General features: G+C 41.4%; 2 protein-coding genes across 7 annotated transcripts in view; one reads left to right on the top strand and one right to left on the bottom strand.

Moving 5' to 3' along the window:
• Window positions 1-3,200: 3,200 nt before the first annotated feature.
• On the bottom strand, window positions 3,201-17,064 carry LOC131884757 (transient receptor potential channel pyrexia-like). 4 transcript variants are annotated; one of them, XM_059232632.1, is made up of 7 exons: window positions 13,806-14,323; window positions 12,918-13,187; window positions 12,218-12,837; window positions 7,444-8,661; window positions 7,057-7,206; window positions 4,677-6,976; window positions 3,201-4,170 (listed from the first exon to the last, which is right to left on the bottom strand). In XM_059232632.1, exons 5-7 carry the CDS (start codon window positions 7,165-7,167, stop codon window positions 3,411-3,413), a joined length of 3,171 nt encoding a protein of 1,056 aa, XP_059088615.1. In that variant the 5' UTR covers window positions 7,168-7,206; window positions 7,444-8,661; window positions 12,218-12,837; window positions 12,918-13,187; window positions 13,806-14,323; the 3' UTR covers window positions 3,201-3,410. The 4 variants fall into 4 exon arrangements, with proteins under 4 accessions (XP_059088615.1, XP_059088614.1, XP_059088613.1 ...); XM_059232631.1 differs by lacking the exon at window positions 13,806-14,323 and adding an exon at window positions 16,824-17,064 and having other exon boundaries at window positions 12,218-13,187; XM_059232630.1 differs by having other exon boundaries at window positions 12,218-13,187; window positions 13,855-14,323.
• Window positions 17,065-22,448: 5,384 nt separating this feature from the next.
• The window catches only part of LOC131885427 (transient receptor potential cation channel protein painless-like), a 6,126-nt gene continuing 5,392 nt past the window's right edge, over window positions 22,449-23,182 (top strand). Inside the window, exon 1 of one of the 3 annotated variants that reach the window (XM_059233464.1) lies at window positions 22,449-22,821. The gene's annotated coding sequence lies outside the window, so the exon portion shown is untranslated. Of the gene's footprint in view, window positions 22,909-23,182 lie in introns of all 3 variants that reach the window. The other 2 variants (XM_059233462.1, XM_059233463.1) reach the window with 2 other exon arrangements.

Genomic DNA, 23,182 nt, shown 5'->3' with positions numbered 1-23,182 from the left:
CGATTTTTATTGGTTTGATGACGAATAATTAATGAGTATAACGTTTCAACAGATGGCAACAACTCATTTTTTATCCAAATCAACCCTGTCAAATGTCTAATGACATGAATAGTGTGCTGCAACAATGCCAATCTTGATCATAAAACTCATGATCAGACCTAGGATAAATCACGGACTTCTAGAGATGTTCTTTCTACTAGAAGTCCTTGAATAAATAGACGAATTTCACGACGAGCAGAAATGACAGAAGTTGGAGGGTTCGGATGTGTAAAATGCAGGGCAGGGACTGGTTTTCTAAAGCTCCATGAGGCTAGACATGAAGACAACATTAAACAGATGTATTGATTAATTGAACAATTGGTTATTTTAGGAATTGTCCACGAGGGCCAAATTAGGGTCGAAGTAAAAAGGTTACCCTGCCACTATTGTCCGAGTAAGTAAGTAAAGTTCATAAACATATAGGCAATAGACAAACACTGTGCTAAGAATAACTAAGAATACATGAAGATCAATCCCCAATGCTTACTTAAAATTCATATTCATACATTAGATTTGAAAAGCTTCAACATCTTCGAATGTTTTTAATCAAGTCAAAGCATAGTTAAAATGAGGCTTTGTTCAGTTGAAAGTGATTAAATTGATACGTTTTCCTTCTTTTCACCTTTTGTGGCTTTTCTATTTGAATATTTTTCCCAAGATGTTCGAATGTGGGATAAAACTACTAGGTCTTGGAATTTTTGGAAAAGAGAACAAATGTAAAATGTAGCTTCTTTTTGCTTGATGTAATGTCCCCGGTTAATGGCTATTCTTCTTCTACTTTGTTGCCGTCACCTGAAAAAACGATTCTTTCTATTTGGCTGATATTGAAAATTGACAAGGAATGATACAAAATTGTAAACGTGGGGCACTGATAATTTTTATTTGTAGTTTGAATGGTTCCAAGGTAACGGTGAAAAAACATTCTTTCCCTCAAAAGATAGAGGGAAGGCCGAGCCATATTTTGTTGTCTGGTTAACTTGTTACTCATGTGTATCTTAGATCTTAAGCAAAGATCAAAGGTTGATGATTGATATTTGAATTAAATTCAACTAGTAAACGCATGACAGATCAATTACTTTTTCATGTCAAAGAGGGATGTAGTAGTCAGCTCAGTTTCCTCGCCTGAGAGAGGACCCCGGTTCGATTCTCCTCTCCGACCTTCCTTAATGTAACTTTTAGACACTAAATCCACACCCACGCACAGAGAACCAATCTGAACCATACATAGAACCATAGCATCCGCAAATCAAAAACCAACTATACAAATGCGGGGAAGCTGTCTGATTACACATGGCACTTTAAGTTGAGCAAATGAACTTGGAAGCCCACAACAAATCCGAGGGGGGGTATCGATCTCATAATCTAAATACCAACCGTTTTTCAAATGAAAGTGTCTCTTGAAGTACGATTAATTTTATCAAGTGATTTAATTTCATCTCGGATTATCTCGCCAACGGCCATTGCTTGCCAAACTCTTTCCAAGGGATGCTCATTGAAAATATGAATTCCCCTTCAACAGTGAAGAAATCAGAGGAATCGGAAAGCCAGATATGACGTGAACTTTCAATCCAAAGGGCTCAAGTAAGCCAGGAAACTGTGCTGGAATCGAAGAAGGTCACATCAATGAGACAAGAAAGTATCATCATTCATTGGTTATGAACGGGCCCGAACTGAGACTTTCGCACCAATCACAGAGGTAATCGCGAAAGATTACATAATCTCCCGATTCGTGAGTATCAGCATACATAACCAGTACTTGATACTCGGGTTGTCTATCCTTCATGCGTTAATCCGAACTATCGTTTCTGGGTAAGGAATTATTAGCGAAACCTGAGAGGTCGACTTGTAGGAAAGCTCTTCCTAGCATTCTAGACTAAATCGGAGAAGTGCTTGTTGCCTCTGATCCCTCATTAATAGCATTTCCAATGAGGTGATTTGAATACATAAAAAAGGGTTAGTAGGAATACTCGAAGGCAATGGTGCCATTTAGCAATTGAGTTTTCCTGAAAACTATAATCTCGGAAGAGTACGTCAACTACATCAGTGACAGAGCAATGAGGTCTTTGAGGTCTTCAAGGTTTCCGCTTAACCTGTAGCTCCAATCCAGTTGACAAACCCTCATACGCCGCTTGCAGCTCGCCGGTGGTTGTGAGCATTTTGTCGCCCGTTTCTCCACAACCCTTGGTTATTCCGGCGAAGTAGACCTTTCTCTGTGGAATTGGGCTTCGGCGTTATTCTTCGATTCGTGAAGGAGAATGGGGAGAAAAAGTATAAAAAGGCTGCGGCATAGACTAACAGTATCAGTTCAATCTGAACCAACATTCGTTTACAAGCAACAACTCATAGTTTATTCTTGTATCGAGACACAAAAAAACTCTCATATCCACACAATGAACTCGCCAAGAATTCCTAAATTGCCCTTCCACGTCCGAAGGAGGTCGCAAAACCGAAGTGATTGTGCCGACGTGGACCGATTGGGATCTCTTCGTCAGAGGTGCTACTCTGAGACGAGAACCCGACCTGTGTCCGAGTCCCAATCCAATGAGGCGAACGAGCAAACTCATGATGCTCCAGCTAAACCCATCAGCATCCCCAGCCAAAGTCCATCCATGACTTACAGTCGCCGGAGAACTATGCATGTGCCCAGAATGTTCACGCTGGATTCGTCCATCACCAAGAGCAAAGACCAACTCGCTCGATTGTGCCAAGAGCTCCACACTGTGAATGAGGATCTCAGCCATGTGATGAAGATGAAACGGCAAATGAGCTCGGACGTCCAAAGCAATACATCCGCTATGTCGTCCGATAACTCATCTTCCGACGATGGTGATGAAGATATCATGGCCAACGGCGACATGTTCGACCTTTGCCGAACGGCCCAACACGACCTCCGAATGGCTGATTTGGCTCGAGTGGAGCTTCAATCCATGTTGGCCGAAATCGAGATTGCTGCCAAATGGGAGGAGAAAGACATGGTCTCTCGTGCTGGATGGTTAAGGCGAGAAAGTGCCCAATTCGAGAAACTCTCACCCATGGCCGTGGAAAAATTAACTGGAGTTAAGCGACGGGAAAGCCATCCTCAATCGGCTTCCGAATCCAAAGACCTCCCCGACATCTCTTCACTTTGCTTGTCGTTGTAAAGTCCCGTGATAATTAATATAAACAATTTTGAAGATTATATTTTCCATATCTATATGAATATGAATTAATTCTTAATCGGAGTTAATAAAACATAACCAATCCAAAACCTCTTTGCTTAAGAAGCTTCTTCCCGTCCACATGTATTAATAGCAAGCATTAGCCACTTGATTTTTCATTAGTAGAAGGTCAATATTTACAAGAAAAGCAGGAAATTGCGTGTAGCGCGATGCTCACAAAATTAGATTCCGTGTGGCATCAGAGTTGTTGTTGTTGTTCAATAAGCGAAACAGCATATCCTCAATATTCGAAAGCCGTTGTTCAATACTATCTTTGGCTCGGATTTTCCCCAAGGCCACTGCTTTGGCCGCTTCCAAGATCGAAGGATGAAAGTCATATCCGTGGACGTCATGATCTTCCCGACCCAGACAACCGCAGAACGGAACCTCATGGTTTGGGTAGAACTCCACTTTCTTTTCGGGTAGATGCTCGTAAAAGAGCAAAATGCCCCCTGCTCCAGTGAGCTTGTGAAATATCTTCCGAAGGGAGGGAACACGGTACAGAGTGTTGCCTAAACTACATGAAGGCAGTCTCCTCAGCCAAACAAAACTAGGCCAATTGGATAAAAAGTTGAAGGGATCTCCCAAGAGCATGGACTCGATGTAGGATATGACTTCGACTTGACATATATATGAATTGATCTCTGCCTCCTGTCGAATAACCCCCGTATCGCTGACAGCAAAACCATTGAGAAGGTTCATCATGACCACCACGATCAAGAAGATGAATGCCAAGAAGAACAAGTATCCAACGGGCGTGTCAATGGGAAGGTCGGAGAATTCCAGCTCACCCACGAACATGGTGAAGGTCTTGACCAAGCACAGACCAATAAAGTTGAAGAAAGTATACTCGTCATCCTCGGGCTCATGTCCATCGTCTCGATGAAGAAGAATATAGAATCCCAGAGCGAAAGCCACAATGAACAGCGAGTACCTAAAACGGTGAAAAACATTACCATTAAAACATTCGGTGACAGCGTGATATCTAGAATTACTTTGTTATCGACGTAGTAGAACGGAAAAGAACTTGCATTCAACATATAATTTCCAGTGGTAACAAGTTTTAAGTGGCGGGAAGTGGATCTGAAGTCTATTGTTCCAAAAATATCCAATAAAGCGCATTGAAGTTGTAAAATAACAAGCTAAGTAACCCAACCACCGTTGCAAACAATCCGAGAGGAACATAAACTATGGTCAATTGCAATAAAACATCTCAATTTCAAGAGTTGACGTCTCTCAAAGCTACCGTGTTGGTACAATTGTCTTTACTAATCATTAAGACGATCGAAAAGGAACCCCGTTCAGCTCTTTTTAAAACATTGTTCCACATTTTGCCTCTTTCAATTTATCAGCAGAATAACTAGGAGAAACCCTTTTGTTGTGCGTTGATACTTGAAGGAAACCCGAGAGAGTGCACAGAGAGTGCAGTTCAATACTCACCACAACAAAAACTTGATGAACGTTGAGATGACCCGATAGAACATGGTGACATAGATGTTGTACGTGCTCAACTTGGGATGTCGTCCAATCATGGTAATTAATTCCGACCACGAAAGGACAATGACGATGGCAGCAATATGTCGTTTGGTTGAAACGTTGCATCCAAATCCACCGTAAAAGAGTAGTGCTCCAATTAAGACAATCAGTGAGACTTCAAGCCAATTTTCCAAGCTGAAAAAGTACCGCCGTGGAGCGATTCCAAACTGGAGCGATTCTCTCAGGAACAATATGAGTAGCAGGATCGAGTTCAAGTACCACAATATCGTGATTTCAACGGGTAAGGAGGGTGAGTTTGTTTGACCAGATTCGGCATCGAAATTGCCGCTTTTGCCGAGCGATCCTGCCGGACACTCCTCGGCGACGATACTCCGGGCCCTAAGGCTCTTCCCGCCGTACAGAGTGAAAATGTATGAGGTCAAAAGAGTCACGAATGAGAAATAGAAGGCCAGATTTTGGTTGTACGCAAAACTGATGCGTTTCCACTTCATCCAAAGGAATGAAGTGATCACCGGGTGCTTCAAAAGGTGACGATGTTGCTTGGATTGACTCATGTACCACAAGACTTCAGTCTCTGGAAGTGGGATCTTGTCGTCTTCCTCATCGATATCCTCATTGTCATCGTCTCCTCTGGGCTTCTTTAATTTATCCTGCACCAAACTGGCTTCGGTATCCACCAAGCCATTGCGTGACCAGCCCTCTCGCCTCATTCGAGTCGAGTTTGTCCCATTAATCACAACTTCCAAGCTTTCTCGCGGAGGAGCCAGGAAATCGTAACGGGCTGTCATTCGATAATCCTTGTTCGTTACGTCTCCCTCTGAAGTGAGACAGAATTCGTCCAAGAACGACTCCATGGTCTCGGGGAGGATGTTTTCCACGGGGATTTCATTATATGCATTCTTCATTCCGATGTTGGCTCCTTTTTCCAAAAGTAAGCGCACAATTGATTGAGGCCAGGATTGGGTGGCATAGTGCAAGGGAGTGTTTCCCATCTCATCAAAAGAGTTGATTACCTTTCTGATCTCACGTTCAAAACTAGACGAGCTTGCAAACGTGTCATCTGCGTCTTCAAGAATGACTTGTAGACACCGGGTGTATTTGGATTCCATAGAGTCTCCATCAGTGTGCAAAAGTAAGTCCTCTCCATAAGGTTTCCTCAGGATAGAATGCAAGACCGAGGAACGCGTCCGCATATCAATGATGCCAAAGTTCGTGCACTTTGTGCCCTTGTTCCTCTCATTGCTCATTTTGTGCCCTTTCATCACATTGATAACGTCAAAATGGCCGTTTTTAGACGCCAGTATCAAAGCTGGAGCCGTTCCGGTGGCAGCAAAATTCGGGTCCACATTTCTCTTTAACAAAGAGTCAACATGGCGGTCTAATCCAACCTCAGCAGCCCGTTGAATAAGGCTAAGTTCGCCCGGATTATTGGCCACAAGGTCTGAATCTTGGGCCAACTTTAAAGCTTGATTGAAGCGATCCCAATTTTCCTCCAGTTCTGCTTCATTGATCAGGTTCAAAAGATCTCTCCAAACAGCAGATCCAATACTATCTCCAGCCAATCCGGAGGCATCCACAATTTCCGTCAACATGTTGAACCTCTCAGGGCTGACCTTGGCCTTGATGAAATCCCGAATCGTACCACCTTCTCCATCTTGACAAAGCAGGGACCAATCAGCCCCATGATCGAGGAGTAATCGGATCACTTCAAAATATCTCAAGGCTCCGTCTCGGCTTGGTCCACTTTTAGCCGCCACAAGAAGGGCAGTTTGAGCCCCTTGATTATCGGCCTTATCAATTTCAACTTTTGGAAATCCTCGTCTTTCGTGCAAAACCAAGGTCAGGCATCGCATGTAACCCTCATTCATGAACTCATCGTTGCACTTCTTGGCGAGAATATGCAGAACAGTTTTCCCGTCGGCCGCAGCCGCATTGGTATTTGCTCGATGTAAAAGAAGGACCTTCAATATTTCCTCATTGCCCTTTCGAGCAGCCACGTGGATAGGAGTTTGTTGAGTTAATCGATTGCTTAAATTTGGATCGGCTTTTGAAGCCAAAAGAATCTTGACGGCCGATACATTTTCCCTCTCCACGGCAAGGTGAAGTAAAGTCTTGAATTTTTCTTCAGGATACGCTTTGTTGATCTCCACAGTGAGATCCGGAGATCCATAAGCGGCCGTCTCTGTCAATAAATCTGAGAGCATTTGGTTGTTGGACTCCTTGAGTGCATCTAATGCCGAGGTCTGAAGAACAAAAGGTTGACATCGTGGAGACAGCCAAGCAATGTATATATACACTAGTACGAAGCCATGGCAAAACGTACCTGTGGATTCGAGACGCATGAAGTCGTTCGGCCAAATTTAATTGGGTCTGGTTTAGGAGAGCTGTAATTTGCCATTGCTATTCCTTGATATCCACTACGAGATCCGGGCATTCTATTTTGGGTTGTAAGTTCAATGTTGACCGAGAGCAACTAACGGATCAAGGAGAAAAATGAGCTGACTTCTATACCATTCATCCTCAATCATAATCGCTTTCCAATAAACAACTGTTATCTCGATCGTAGATAAATTCGAGTTTTAATCCATAAAAAGGGACAAATACTAAATCAGCTTTAGTTTGAGATCTTGTATTTTCTGGGGTGAACTTTGACTTGAGAATGTCATTTAGAGCAGTACAAAACATTTAATACTGTGAACAACACACTTACATCAATATGGACAGTGGAAAGGGATATTTTGGCGTGATCAACTCATCGATTACACAGAGGGTTTTGGTTTTGTTCTCGGAAGCAAAATATCACCCATTTCGGCCCAGTAGGCTTGGTCTATCTATCTATGTAGGCATGAATTCAGCCAAGCCTCAGAGGACAAGCCAAAGAACGCTACACAGAGCACATCAAGATGTGTGCGTACTCGTCGTACACACCTCTCTGTGTTCGTTCAATTCAGTCATGTCCATGGGAAGTGGGTCGGATCGGAGGATTCCATGCATTGGGGCGTCAAGGGCCAGGATGGGCCGCTTCAGCTGCTTGTTATGAATGTCGTACAGTAGTAGAAAAGTTCGATTCAAGGTAAAGAAGAGAAATCTGCCAACGACCAACCAGAGGAAAGTCAGCCCAGCCGAGCTTTCCTCCGAGGGAGGGATGTGGATATTAAATATAGCCGCGAAATGTAGGCTTAAGACACACGTGGATCCGGGATTCTGAGCAAATTTGATGCCATTTCCACTTGATTCCGGAGAATCCAACATCTTAGGCTTCCATTCCTCTGACATGAGTACATTCACAACAGATCCAGAATACTCATCTTTCGCTTGAAGAGGTTTTTCAGTAAATAGAATTCCATCCAGCTTGTCACTGCCATACGAAAACAAGGCCAGAAGGTTGGATTGAATAACGAGAAAAAACAAATATTTTCCCTCCACTTCCCTTGCCTCCTCTTCTTGATCAAAGAAGACATTGCACAGCATCAGCGAGAACATTTCCACCATTTCGCTCATCATATCTTTGTAGTAGGAAAGGCTGGTGGATATCGTCCAGGCTTTTGATCACATCGTCATGAGCCAACCATATTGGAGATAAGTCTCGAGCATTCTTAGCTTTGGCCTTGACGCAGAGGCCTTGGCACTTTGTCCATAACACCGGATTTGACAAGCTCACTCGTTTGGCGTTGTCTTTTCCGTTAAAGAAGTCGGTCGCCATTTTCCTCAAGATATTTTGCACTTTAACCTTGTGATTGTTCTCCGTCCCACTTTCGATAACTTCCTTGAGCTCACGGCAGGACATCACGAAATCCAACCAGTTTTGGCGCAATCCGTCCTCCTCTGTATCTTCGTCCAAGTCATGAAGATATTTGTGAAATTCATCCGTCAGCGACGGTGAGCGCAAAATGGTGGCCAAACCTCTTGGCGGACTTGAAGGCCGAGGCTGAAACGAAGACGATATCATAAGCCAATGGTCACCCAAAAAAAGGAAAGGCAGGTCACCAAAGCACTAAACAACCTTTCGTTGAGTCAAAGTGAAGAAGATTTAGTTAGATTCAAACAGCCTTTTACTGCAAGGTCCTTTCATATCTTTTAGGCCTTTTCATTTTTAAAAGTAATTCATTGTATTAGAATAGATCAACTTAGTTGGCAATGTTCCTAGCTCCAATATGCAATAGTTTTTAATGACCAAAAAACACGCTACCCAAATCATATAGAATCATATGGAGATATCTTTGCTCTTGGCCATTGGAGCTTCTAAGAGATTTTACGAACAAAGCTTTCTGCAGAACAAACATATCTTTGGTAAGTTGATAATAGACATATAGTCTTAGGTTGAATCCGCAAGGACAATGCAATTGTGCATTTCAATAATAATACTTCAGGCGACAATGATTGATCGCTTTTGCTTTTTTTACTCTAGCAGGGCAGATTGTAGACCTGTATCCATCCCGGCGATCGATTTCTGGAGGCCGCATGCATTAACCATCCACGGACACTAGAATATGCCAGTGTCGAGAATTAACATTTCTGATTTAAATCAATATTTTGCATTTCTCTCGAAGTAAGTCTAGTCCAGTTCACTAAAACCACGCATTTCCATTCTTAACTCGATCAAAGCACTGGATCAAATGTGATACCCTCTCAGAGCACCCACCAAAACTCGACTCAGAATAGATGAGCTAGCCCGTGTATTTAGAGTGTTGGATCGCGGTTTGAGAAGGCATAACTTTTGATCCTGTTGTTCGATTGAGCTGAAATTAGAAGCATGTATGTAGATATTGTGACCTGGGGCAATTCTTGTTTGAAAGGCAACGTTAGGGCGGCTTTTCACTAAGATGGAAAACCGAGATTGAATCTGGGTTGAGGATGGAAGTTGGACTAGTGCTGGGTCGAGTTCAGACTCGAGTCCGAGTCCTTTCTAAAAGTTTCAAGCCCGGTTTTGTGAAAACAAAATCTCATTCCTTGGTTTAAATTTCGCAATATGAGTCTTTTTGTTCGACTTGAGTACAGTGAAAGACTTGAGTCCTCTGCCGGACTCGCCCCAGTACTAGTATCTCTTCCAATCCTGGTTTTCCACCGTAGTGTAAAGCCGCCCTTACATATTGAAAAGAAAAACTAGAATTCCCGCCCATATTTCAGGCACTCATGATTAAGCAAGCAAATGCTTCTTCGTATATTTTACCAAAAAAACTTCTTTACCAAAGAAGTGTCAATAAGATATAAATCATCAAAGACATCCTGCAAGCAAGAGTTCTAGGTAACCTGAGCAATCGAAAAAAAGAAGCAATAAATGAAGTCACCCCCTCCCACTGTTTCTTTATGCATGGTGAGCAAACAACAATTTACTGTCCGTCCAACCTTCACTTCCAAGATTAGAAATTTTTTTCGAGTTCATTTTCAGTGAAAGAACCGCAAGACTCCCTTTTTTAACACTAGATTATGTCTCTTAACCCTCAAACTGATTTGGTAAAGCCTACTTTTTATTCCTATTCTTATTTAAGACATCGGTTGCCATGTTGCACAAATAGATTTAAATTACATGACCATTCTCTTTCTACATTCTAGAGGCCAAATTAAACTGAAAAGCTCAAAACTGAAACACTAGGAACAGGAAGAGAAAAATGTTGACATGGATAACTTAAATGAGTTTCATTCTGGACAATTTGATTTGGCTTATTTTTGTGTGCTAAAACAAGAAGAACTTCTATTGCCTATAAGAAATTGATATTGACATGTTTGGTTATGATTAATAAAGCTCGGAAAAATAACTTGTTTTGCCATCGAGCAACAAACCTAGAGATTTGAATGCGAGTATTTGTCTGAACACAAGCTAACGTGAAGAGTTGCTAGTACTGTCAGGAAAACTAGCTTGGACTAGACAACCATCTGGAAACTACCCTCAACGGCAAAACAAGTTACTTTTCCGACTTTTCCGTACGAAAACAAAAAGTATGAAAAAGAGGACCATTAAAACAATACTATTTTGAGCTTCGTTGTTGTTAAGTTCAGTCTGAGTTTGAGAGAGTCTCTAGATGCGATTTATTCATTACAACAATCTTTGGTGCTTAGCACCTTTAGCCGGGAATCAGTATTGAAGTCGATGTGGAGTAAGATTTCAGCACTTCTAAAAAGTTTTTGATTGTGACGGTCAAGATAGGAATACTTGAGGAATCTTTGAGTTGACTTCTTTGGTAGAAATGAAAAAAGTGGATATGAAATAGAGAGAGTATCACAATGTTAACTCTGTACAAGTCAATTGTCCAGCAGCATCTTGAATATGCCTCGCCAATTTGGGCTCCAACTAGTTCAGCAGGTTTGCAAAAGTTCGAGGAGGTCCAAAGATGTTTTACTAGGAACATTGAGGATATAAGAGAGAGCTCTCTCGTATTGGGAGAGACTAAAAAGGTTGGGGCTGTACAATATTCAGGGAAGGTACGAAAAGTACCTGATACTCCGTACTCCTATGCAACGTATATTCTTGAAACCTCCACTCGCCTTCCCTTAAAACTGAAAATTGATCAAAAAGACGAAGGGATCATTTGCTATCGTTTTAATTCGTTTTTCCTTATTTTACATTCTTCTTCTGCGTCAGGGACACCAAATACATTTAAAGTTGACCCATCTGGTGAAGTCAAGGTAGACTTTGGAAGATTGCTTAGTTCCTGACCAACCTAGGGGGCTTGACTAGCCTTCTAGACCAACCCAACTAATAATTCATCATTTTCCTAGGGTGACTAATTTTGCTCTTTGCCGCATTTTTAGAGGAGCGAGAATTGGAGGATGTCCTGGAATTTTTTTTAATTCTAACAGCTTATTTTGTTTCATGAATAATGTCCCAACCAACGAAACTAGGATCTTCCATGAATACCATTGAGGGGCAATTTGGATTGTTTTGAAATAAATACTCTTGATGGTAATAAATTTGGGGACATTGGCTCGAAATCTATGCACTGCTAAGATGGAATTTGTGCTCTGCCCCAGAGTATGATGCAAAGAGGGCTCAAAATATGATTACTTCGCATTATGCTCAAAAGACATATGACAATAACATTAATGAACAAACTTGAACATCCATAACTTAGACCTTAAAAATGAGCCCAAATCAAATTTCCAGCCTTAACTTTTTTTTCCAGTTGTTGTCAAGTAACCCCAACAAGTGACGTGTCGCTGCCATGTCCCAATTAAAGGGTTGTCTCGATCCGTCAAATTTTTGATCAGCACCAAACTTACAACAAACGGAGTAAGTCTATTAATCGTTAAAAAAAAAAGCAAACGTCGATCTTTCAATAACGTGTAACAGTTTACCACCGACTACGTCAGATGAAATCCAGTAGGAAAAAATACGTGACCTGATCGTTTGGGACTTGGATGAAAAAAAGTGAGAGATTAATGCTTGTGTATTTTACACAGGAGAAGCACCAAGAGCGATTCTTACATTAAGGCAGAATTGGTAAAGGACCACGACCAAGTGCTGTTTGACGATGTCTTTTACTTACTATTTCGCCTCGGTTGGAACCTTTTCGAGAATTCGACCCTCTTGTCAACTTCTGAATGTTTTTCGACAACATGAGTCCCATTGTGAGGGCACTTCCTCTGGTAGGCAGTCAATCATGTGGAAATCATGGCGCGATAAACCTTATCACACTTAACAAAGTCAACAACTTTTGACACTCTGATTTGCTTGCTTCAAGTTCATGAACCAAATACAAACGCCATAGAACAAATTTCCTCTTGGTATGCGCAATTATAGATTTCCGGCGATTACACTGGCAAATCTTGGAGCACTTGAGATTACGATTCACCGAGCAGACGCTTTCGTTCGGTTCGGCGTTTCTCAACAGCCCTTGTCAAATTTGTCAGGTTTTCAGAATCGTTCATCCACCCCCGTCAAACGATATGAGGTCGACCCTGAGGCCGAATTGCAGTCCACGGCATATGCTGCATAAGAGTGAAGATTAACTCGAGAGGCTTAGTAGGACACTGGACTTGTGGATGATTCAAAAGAAACTGCTCAGCATGCTTGGCACTTTGGCAGCCACTGATTAACTACCGGACTAACCGGCCCGCCGACCACCTCCCCGAACTCAGTCTTGAGCGTTATGAGGAGCGAGCATCACTGAAAAATCATGATCATGATATAATTCCTCAACTATTGCACCGTCAAGCTAAAACACACACACACACACACACACTCACAAGTTACGAACTTGAGATATTGAATGAATCGGGAGCCATTCAGAACTGATCATTCCTGACAGATTTGGAAGCGTGCATACTGTACAACACATAATGTGTGTGTATGTATGTATGTACGTAGTTGTCTCCACTCAATCTCAAGAAAGTGAAGGCACACGTGATTGAGGTCCCCTTTCACTAGAACTACGGCATATGCACACGTGTTCGTTCAGACTTAATCCAGAAAGTTCTCACTTCTTACACAGAAGTGGAGTTTTGTGGAATATTCACCTGCAAAAGACATGAAAAGACTTTGAGATATCTTCAGTGAAAGGATGCCCATTTCGGCAATTTCGTTGCCTTCGAGGGAAGGGCGTAATTTTTTGGTTGAAGCGTGCTAAGGTGGAGTTAGTTTTTATAGTGCTTGACACTCGAGGATCTTCCACAAAAATTGACTTCAACATGAACTGCGTCTTGCAAGACACTGACTGACTCTTGATGCGGAATGAGGTCATCCCAATCCTCGCAACAAATCACATTCGAAGTGGAATTCAAGTTCTGGATCTAATGCCTGAGCGGCAAAAGTTAAAAAAATGTTGTCAAATATGGTCATGCAGTCGAAGCCGATGTGAGTGCTGGCACGAGAATAAATGGGAAGCCACCTTGTACGTAGGAATTGTATTGAATAGACAATCTTGCTCTTTCTTCAAATTCTAGATGAAGACTGAATAATGAAGAGCCTTGCTCACTTGGATGCCGTGGCAAGCATTTTTTAATTGGGAACTGGTTCTGGCCCACTGATCAAGTAAATTTTAAATTTCAAGTGCTAAAGCGCACTTATGTTGAGCCAAATGGAGGGAGTGAATGAACTATGTTCGAATCAAGTCAAATTTGAAGGCAAAGAATTACCAAATGTTTCCAATCCTTGGGAACATGTTACTCCACTATAAGAACGCACGATGCTTGGCTCCAAATGGTAGCTTCACAATGGATGGCACTTTGTTTCTTTTGGACAAACTCTTTCTTGATCGTTCGATCACTCACTCACTCACTCACTCATGAATAGAAAATACTTGAGGTGAAGAGGGATGGTGATTTCTGGAATCTATCAGAAGAAGCAACAACAGATCCAGAAAATGCAAATCTTAAAGTGGCCAAGACAAGAGCCGATGAAGCAGTAGTAGTACCCAAGCACGAGTAGTCATGGATAAGAAGCTAAAATCACCCAGGTGTAACAAAGCGAAGCACCGATGACGGACCAAGAAGGAATCTGTCGGGCGATGACGGCCAAAAGCAATAAGTTTCCAAGCAGTGGATAACGACGGCGAGCAGCTCAAGTAACATAGGTACTTGTCGACTACTAGGGACTTCTGGTACCGAGAACGTACGTACATACGAACGTACATAGGTACGTAGGTAAGAAAGACAGGAACTTATCGCATCGACTGCTACCGCTACGTTCGTACAGAACGTTCATACTGCGAAGCTCGGGACGATATATCAAGCGCTCATCTTACGAACGAAATTGCTCCGCTCGAGTTGAAAAAATGTACGCAGACTTTTGATGTTGCAAAGATGATTATATAGAGCTTCATGTTCCAATTTAACTTTGGAACGTTGTTCAATCCAATATCAAATGACATTTTTTTTTTCCTCGTCGTTGGTTGCGGGGCGGGGGGCCTTCAAGATTGCTCGAGTGGGCAGATATTTGTGGAACTTTGAAGTACCAAATCATAGCCCTGTGTTTTGGGAGGGTGGATGATTTTGTAATTAGATTTTGTTTTGTTGATGTAATTTTTGGCTTGGGGAGTGAAGCAAGAAATGACATTTTTGCCCCTAATAGGAAAACAATTCCGTCGCCTTTCCCGTCGAGCCGATCGACATTCCTCATTGTCAACAAAAGAAGGAGAACTTTTCGAGTGATCTTTTCCATGCCTTCAAGTTCCACGCTCTCTGCCTGTAAAATTAGGACAAATTTTCGTCATTTGGAACAGGCGAAGACAAAACAATTTTCTAATTGGACTACAATTACCTACCTACAGATCCAGAGTCTCCAAGCTCTGGAAAATAGTGAGTTTTCTTTTATTGAGCTCTTCTTCCATCCATCTCACTCCAAGTGTTGTCTTGGCCGAAGCGAATTTGAAGTTTGGGCATTGGGAATGTTCTAGTGCGGAATGTGTTTCAAGGGGGAAAGCGACGCTCATATAATTATAGTGTCATAGACACAGGTGACATCGAATTTGGGATAATGGCATACGTGTAGACTTATTAGGTCTTGATACAGTACAACCGAACGAACCCCTAGACCTGGATTTCAACCAAAACTGTCAGATACTTGAGAGGCATTCGCCAGAACAAAGGCTAATCCATATTGCCATGATAAATGTTCCATCGGTGTGGGAGAGCTTCATCCATGTATTTATAAAGAACGTACTCCGCCGTTCATGATAATCAAGCTAATGAGAATCAAAGTTAGTATACCTACAATATCACCCAGGTCCATGTGTCAAGTAAGAAATCCACATGAAGACCATTGGAATGCCAAGCAGATAATGGGCTAAACCAACCATTTTCGCCATATCACCCAACCATCGAGGAATTCCGACCAAGCATGTGCCCATTAGGTAGCACCGATAGTAGCTCCTTCTAGGTATGTGCGGGTAGTAGTTGTAGCGAGTAGAGCTACCATCAATCCAGTCCCCACTGGGCTCCACTATCTACCTGGGGAGCTTTGTTACCTACATGGAGATGGATATACTCCTTTGGAGGTGCTCACCTGGTCATATGTGTATCGGAGATAGTGGCGGGAGACCTCGTGATACTACTGGCTGGCACCACCACGATATCAGTGGAGGAGACGACGTGTATCTTCGTTCCTGCAGCCAAAGCTGAGGCGTCCAAGCCTCACTCACTTGTGGCCATAGAGGGAGTGAGGGATCGTGACGACGTTACGAACGGAGGAGATCGCGTTGATTGTCCATGCTTTTCTCTTTCAGGAATTTTTAAAAGGCAAAAGAATCCGTCGGAAAGCAACACCTTTTTGTTCACCAAGGAGGAATTTCTGGGTTTTGATCCAGCTTCGACTTGTCAAGGAATGCCATGGCGTTTTGCCCGGAGCGGGACGCGTTCTCGGATGAAAGCAAGAAAACTCGGCCAAGGTCTCTTTTGGATTGATTTTTTTTAGTGAATACATGTCGCTACTTCTACAACCAAAGAGATGTTTGGGGTAGATTTGGAAACATGTGGTCATTGTCAGGGTGTTTTTTCGTCTTGAATCTGGAACAATCCAGCAATGCGTAGGCTAGGAACCATTTACCGAGAAGATGACATTTCTAATGATTTGTGCCCACGGTTGAGAATGTTGGTTGTATTCTTCGTTCAAGGATTCTCTTTTCCAGGAACCGAAGCGTCATGTAGATGGAGCCACTTAAAATTGGCTGACTTAACGTTTGGCATATAATCTACGATTTACGTAAATGATCCGAACCTTAAGACCAACTATGCGATCTTCATGACCTTTATTGGACAGTACACCGATTAAAAAGCTCGAATTCCATTCCCGGAACGATGTTGGTCTTTATGTTTGTTACTGCAAACGTAATCAGGCGTGTCATAGTCCTTGTGCCCGACCTTTAGCATGTTTCCTTCGTTTCAATTGCCTTTTATGGAATACGATAGCCTGATAACCTCATCATGGTGGTTCGATTCCTGGCTCCATGATACTCAACTACAAAGCTTCTAGATGAATTCGATGTATCTTCAGAAAAGGTTGTGCATTAGAGGGCAAGCTTCTCAGAACTCGTTGAACCTTTTACGTGGTACGAGATGGTGAAGGCAATGGGTCAACCAAAACATTTTAGCTCTAAAACGTATCCCTGTATCTTACGTACAAATCAAATTAATCATGACTCGATGGGTAATTCCTACCTTCTGTGTATTATCACTAATCCCGTTGAGTTCGTTTTCTGAAATACTCTCACAATTCCCCATGCCTCGTGGTCCAATCCTTGAACACGAGGATTAAGCCCTGGTTCCACTCACAGTTCCCGATGCAAATTGGTTGGAAATAGAAGTTCAGCATGCAATCCATTGAAGTGCTCAGCAGTCAGTTTGTTTGGTGGAAAGCCCCGTGTTCTCCAAGGGGATCGTCATACTTGACCAGTGAGTGAGTGAGTGAGTGAGTGAGTGAGTCCAACCAGTGGCGAGTGCCTTTCCTTGAAATGACCACTGCCCTATCTTATCTTGTCACTGCGATGGTTCCACAGATAGTATTGCCAAGCTTCCACTCCCGTTTGGACTACGAAGAACGAGACTGCTCTTCTAACGTCCAAAGAGCTTTCTCCTTCAAAATGGCACTGTCAAATTTCAGATCTTCATCGTTATTATTTGTGGTATTCGAACATTTCTAGTATTTGGTGGTAAAATAGTTATTCAGGCTTGATTTTGCCCCTTATGAAGTTTTTCGAACACGCCTGCATTACTTTAAAGCCATGAAAATATTCCTCAGTGCGAAGGTCCAATTTAAAGGTGGTATCCTGTCTATTATGAAGACACCATAGACGACAAATAAGAGGGTAAGGGCTTGTTCCATTTTGCTGGGAGAGCCTTGAATACCTTGTATATGTTGCATGCAATCCTTTTAGTCAAAGAAGCAGGGAGTGGGTCTTGAAGTGGCAATAAATCCAATAATTATTAGACAGGAACATGACTTTCTTCGCGTTCCTAAGTCGGCCGATTGTTTCCACCCATGACTCGTTCATTACGAGTTGATTGAAATACCGGTGGCTGAATGTTTCGACAGCTCTCTCTCTCTCTCCCTCTCCACCATTCTAGAACTATTTTTCGTTGGAGTGATTTCATGAATAATTCCGACGATAGTCATTTCAGATTTTGCCAGCTCATTTGGTATGATTGATATTAGGTTCATCCGAATTTCAAGCGGCTTTGAAAATCAAAACGTGGCATGATATATAAATCCTTTGCGATGAACATGTGGTACAATAGATAGCCCTCGAGCTAATCTAGAATTGTAGTCTAGCCTAATCCTTCGATACGGCAAATATCTACAATTCTTTGCCGTGAATCTGTGAATGTTTTAGAATTTACATTAACTTGATAGCAGAACATCATGCAAGAGAGGAAACTTTATACTTCTGAAATGAAAGCAAACAAACCATATTTTTTACCTCCGTTACTCCAAGATCAAATTTCAAGAAATGAAAATAACGAAGAGCGTAAGAGGTTGCCCAAATTCACCTAAAAATCATGAAGGTTAAAGACGGAGGTAATATGGAAAAATGAATGCAAAAACGCTGACAATTCAAAAGTATTCCTCTGAAAAGGAAGGCCGTGATTTTTACTGCCATTTTTTTACTGATTCAAGGATTGAACGTCTTTCAGGTTAATCTAAAGGCACACACACTCCATCCAATGTTAAAGTTATTCGTTCAGCGGCGTCGTAAAAAGTGTTTTCCTGTTCCGAACAAGGAATCAGATTAACTTGCTTGATCGCATGGGGTATCATAGGCCAATGGTCGTCACTTAACTCAAATCTATTGAGCCCCGCCTATGTCATTTGATGTGGTACAGGCATTATTGATTTCGTTCGTGGAAAAAAAATCAATTTCAATCAAGTGATGATTTGCTAAAATTGCCGTGGTATAAATCAAACCACAATCAAATGTTTCGGAGTCATTGGGAAATACCTCGTCTAATAATGTATTAATACCCCGTGCTAAGACCATTCTCGAAAAAAAATTCAAATGCATCGTAGGACTTGAACATTGTCACTTCGTAGGCCTGTGTGACTTGGGACGAATCCAATTAAATTTGCTTCCCATTCTTGAAAAGTTTCGGGCAAATTAAGATTTCCTAACATGAGTATGTTATTTCACGCGTCCATAAGTTTCAAGGCCTTGTCGAAATATGTAAGCGAAGAAGAAGGGTGGCAATACATTACAGTGATGGTTAAGTGTAGGGTTTTCACGTGGCAAGTTCATACTTCAGCTAAGCTATAAGCCATATTGATGATTTCAGTATGTAATTATTCCCACAAACATATAACGAATCCCCATATGAGAAAATGGGATTGTTTGGTCGTAACCGATGTATTGAGCATCCTTTAATGGCGACTTCCTCATCAAATACTTTCGGTCTTTGCCAGTTTTGCACGAGGTTAATTTTCGAAATAATCCTTTTCATTCTCCTCTCCCTCCTCTCATTGTGGACATACAAACGGAAAAATACGAGAATACCCTCTAAGATGCCTGAATTTAACAAGGTATTTTTCGTTGATCAACTTATTGCTGATCCTGATTATTCTAACACCATAAATACATCATCAACCTTTCTGAGAGACTTTTCAAATCCCATAAGGCATGGATGACGGTACACTGGACCAGAGAGACCTTTAACTGTATTCTTGACTGGACATATTTGACGCGGCCAAATGTACCCGAATAGTAAAATAGAAAATTTAGAAACCATTGCATTCAACCTCCGGGCCAAAATTTGAAAAAAATATTAATCACGCTATCCAAGCCAGGCAGATTCAATCGTCATAGACATTCAAAATTTTAGGGTGGAACCTGGCAAGTTTTACGCTGTATCGTGAAGAATTCTTGTCAAACCAGTTTTTTTCTATTGTTCAAATTTTCAGTTGTAAAGTTTAGGTTTAGCCAAATAGGTGATACAACATGATGGAACAATGAAATATGACTTGCGTGAATAAAAATTACGAATGAAGATAATTCGTGTACAGTTTCAAAATATTTTTGATGTCAGTGGTTGCCAGAAACATCTAAGCACTCCTTGACAATGAATCAAAGGTGTTTTAACCACTACGGAGGGAGAAAGAGCCAAATATTTCATGATCCCTGAATTCCAATGTCAATCATCATGAATATACATACTATTAAATACGTGAAAACTGGAGCATAATGGTTAGATATGATAGGCAGTAGCTTCTTAGAAAGGAAAAACCGATCCAAGATGAGACTGAAATCACCGTTTTAGCCTCGTTTCTTATAGAGATCCAAGCCTACCGGGTTGTCCGACGACGATTGGAATAACCTCCAGGTAAATTATGACCTCCATTCAAAAGGTTGAAATTACAAACACTCTATACATCCAAATATTGATGAACAGAGAGCTATGTATGGTTTACTTGCAGCATACCAGGGCTTTTTCATCATCTTTTTCTATCAAATTGTGATTAAAAAACTAATTGTAAGTATGAAAAAGTTATGCATTTAAATTTAGTCACAAAAAACTTGTGAAACTGTGCTTTTTCTCGTACTTATTTGCTGGAAACGGTGATTGCCAAAGTATTGACGCGTTATCAATCATATAGTACACAACCTCTGGTAAACTTATTATTTTCATGTCATAATTGTTCGGAATTTCACCCAAAGAGAACTTGAAAGGTCTACCAGAAGAATTGATGGCTTATTCATTGTGTTGAAGTACTTGGGCAATAGATTGTTCATTTTATAAACTCTTGATAAAGTCTGGCATCTTAGAGCGTGTTCTCCCGCTTCTACGTTTGTTTGTCCGCACCTTCTTTCGCTCAATGAAAAGGACTATTCAGTATGGGATCAAATTCACAATCACGGGAGGTTGCGACCAGGGCTACCAATTTATATTTTCAATGGCCTATGACATTACTGGTGAAATGTCCGAAACAGTTAGTTAGCCTCAAAAAGAAACTCTGATTTTCTTCCGTCAAATCAGGGTTGCGTTTTGCTCAAACTTAACTTTTTACATTATGATGAAATAGGCAGGTATTTAACCTATCCACGGTTTCTGGCAACATTTAATTTGAAATTTGATTTGCTTCCATCAATACTGTTTACTAGAACATCTTGTAGACATATAATATGAAGCAAACATAAATTGTGGCTCTGGCGAAAAGGCATGCTGCAATTTTGAGCCCCTGCTCTGAAAAAGGCATCTACCAACAACACCAGACGCAGATTGTCTTTTCAGCCAAATTCTTAAATTTCTTTCAAGTTTCTTAGCCATTTCAAAAAGTTCCAAGATTTTTGATATAAAAGTCATAATAACCTCTAAAATCTGTCATAAATCCATGAATAGATTGGGCTCAAAAGGAGTCTCGCTTGTTGCTAGATTTTATGATAACATCAATTACTTTAAATTGGGATGTTTTCCGATCTATTTTAATACAAAAAAACAACTCTCAAATTGTTGTAGCTAAGCACATCTGTTTAATAGATAATCATACGATTTTATGTCAGCGCAATTCCAAGAGTAAGGCACTAACTAAGAGTTGCTGCCAATAGTTTTGTTTGGCTAGGTTTTGAATTGTGGTATTTTTTATTTATTTTAAGTGATTAACTGTATTAATCTGAGCTCCTTTCACATATTTCTGCAACAAAAGTTGCTCCGTTTATTCTAGAGGGCTGGTCAGAGAAGCTACACTCACGAAATTACTGGGATTTTTTTGGCTCCCTCGCGGCTGCCTGGTGTGTGCCATGGGGATCGGCTTTGAATACATTTAGTTACGAGATTCTCAAAATGAAGTTCCGAATTCAGGGTGCCAGTGAGTTGATGGCTCGTTTGTCTGCCTTGTAAAATTTGGTTGAAACTGAGTAACACATGAGAAGTCGATCAGCCCGACACCCTGCTGCCCAACTACCAAAATGTGTTCAAAGCAAAGTGACTTTTCTCCGACAAGACCCCTTGTTTGTTCCTTTAGCAAAGAAAACGCAACTAGAAGTCATGAGCATTTGAGCAAACACTTGACCAGCAATTGTAATCCCGTGTCTGTCCATGACGGATGTCAACCATTTCAAAATCCCACTAGAGGTCCTTGACATCGCGATTATCCCTTTAAGATCTTTTTGTGAACGTCATCTGGCGGACAAGATCGCTTCTGTTCCCTCAGCTACGTAAGTACGTACGTACGTAGATGACGAGGTGGTAATGCGGACTTTGGAACGAATATCTCGCTCTCGTTCTTTCTCTCACTCTGTAGCGCTTACTTTAAGTCTTTGCCCTCAATGGAGTGGAGCTGGATTGCCGTTTCCCTGCCTATTCATGCTAAGCTTTCTTCCAAGGAGGTGCCACTCTTCCACATAAGAAGGTTAAGAACTTAATCGAAACCCTCTAGATTCAATATGGATAGGGCAGAGACTGGAATGGGGCCGTTTTGGTTTCGGAACAAGCCATTGCTAAATGATAACATCGTTTCAATCCATTGAACTTCGAATTTGTATAGGTGGAACCAACCAGCCATAGCAAAGTTGACCAGATTGAATAAAAATAGACTTATTGCATTATTCTACAGACTCATTTATACAATAAAACATGTACCACGAAAAAACTAATCTCGATATCCATCGTGATCCTTGCTCTTTCCGTCTCGATAGTTCCTCGGTAGTCAAGGATCGGAGCTGTTTTCGCTTTGCGGTGAACCACGGATGGAAAACGCGGGAGGGAAATTATGTCTTTATTCCAGGGTCGTGAAGGGCCGTGATCCCAAAGGCTAAAGGCCAGCTCATTGAGAAGGGGGGGGGGCTGCTCTCTATTAAGAAAGTCCTGGGATTCCAAGAGGGCATTTAACGAATACATCGAATAAGCTGAATTTGGTCGACATCTTGGCATGGAAATCCAAAATCAACTTGGACGAGAAAGCTTGGCCCAACGCCAAATTCTTTAGATCTTCACCTAGTTGCTAACGACGCGTGTTAGCGATTTCAACCACAAGTATAGTTCTTGATGCTGTTGAATTTGGCTAAAGGTCTCCGCCAAACTGACGAGTTTTCCAATATTTGGTCCTTGTGCCGGTGGCCCAGGATTGAATGACTGCAAATACGAGCCTTCGACTTTGATGCTTATCTTGCGAGATAAGAAGCATCTGTCTCGAGACAAAAGTCTTACAATTCAAAATAACGTTGTGGTCAAGGTAAGAACTTTGGTTGTTCTTGTTCAAGATTGTCTGGCATTTCCGTCTTTGTTTCTCCTGTCACCAGGTATCACAGTATTGAAAATGGTGAGACACAGTTTGTTGACAGTTATAAATATGGAAACAATCAATGCCAAACGAAGAAATCTGTCTTGCTTTAAGTTTTGTCTTGAAAGTCGTTCGTATCATGTTAGTTCTTGTTATAGGTCATTTTCCAAAGTTTTGGTTGTCCTTTTGGTCGCTTCATTCCTCTTTGACAATGAATGCTTTGCATTTCCTAAACTAAATGAAGCATCGTGCTTATGTCTCTTTTCTAAGTAACCTTTTAGGTGTACATAGCCTTACAAATCCAACGTATGTA

The sequence above is a fragment of the Tigriopus californicus genome, chromosome 8 (assembly GCF_007210705.1).
Source record: "Tigriopus californicus strain San Diego chromosome 8, Tcal_SD_v2.1, whole genome shotgun sequence".
NCBI lineage: Eukaryota > Metazoa > Arthropoda > Copepoda > Harpacticoida > Harpacticidae > Tigriopus > Tigriopus californicus.
This window is presented reverse-complemented; position numbering and strand designations above follow the sequence as displayed.

Excerpts from the sequence above, each read along its gene's own strand:
- LOC131884757 (XM_059232631.1), bottom strand. The coding sequence starts at position 7,167 with ATGCCCGGATCTCGTAGTGGATATCAAGGAATAGCAATGGCAAATTAC. Across the intron at positions 6,977-7,056 it reads CATGCGTCTCGAATCCACAG|ACCTCGGCATTAGATGCACT; the intron begins GTACGTTTTGCC and ends TTTGTTCTTCAG. Across the intron at positions 4,171-4,676 it reads TTCATCAAGTTTTTGTTGTG|GTACTCGCTGTTCATTGTGG; the intron begins GTGAGTATTGAA and ends TCACCGTTTTAG.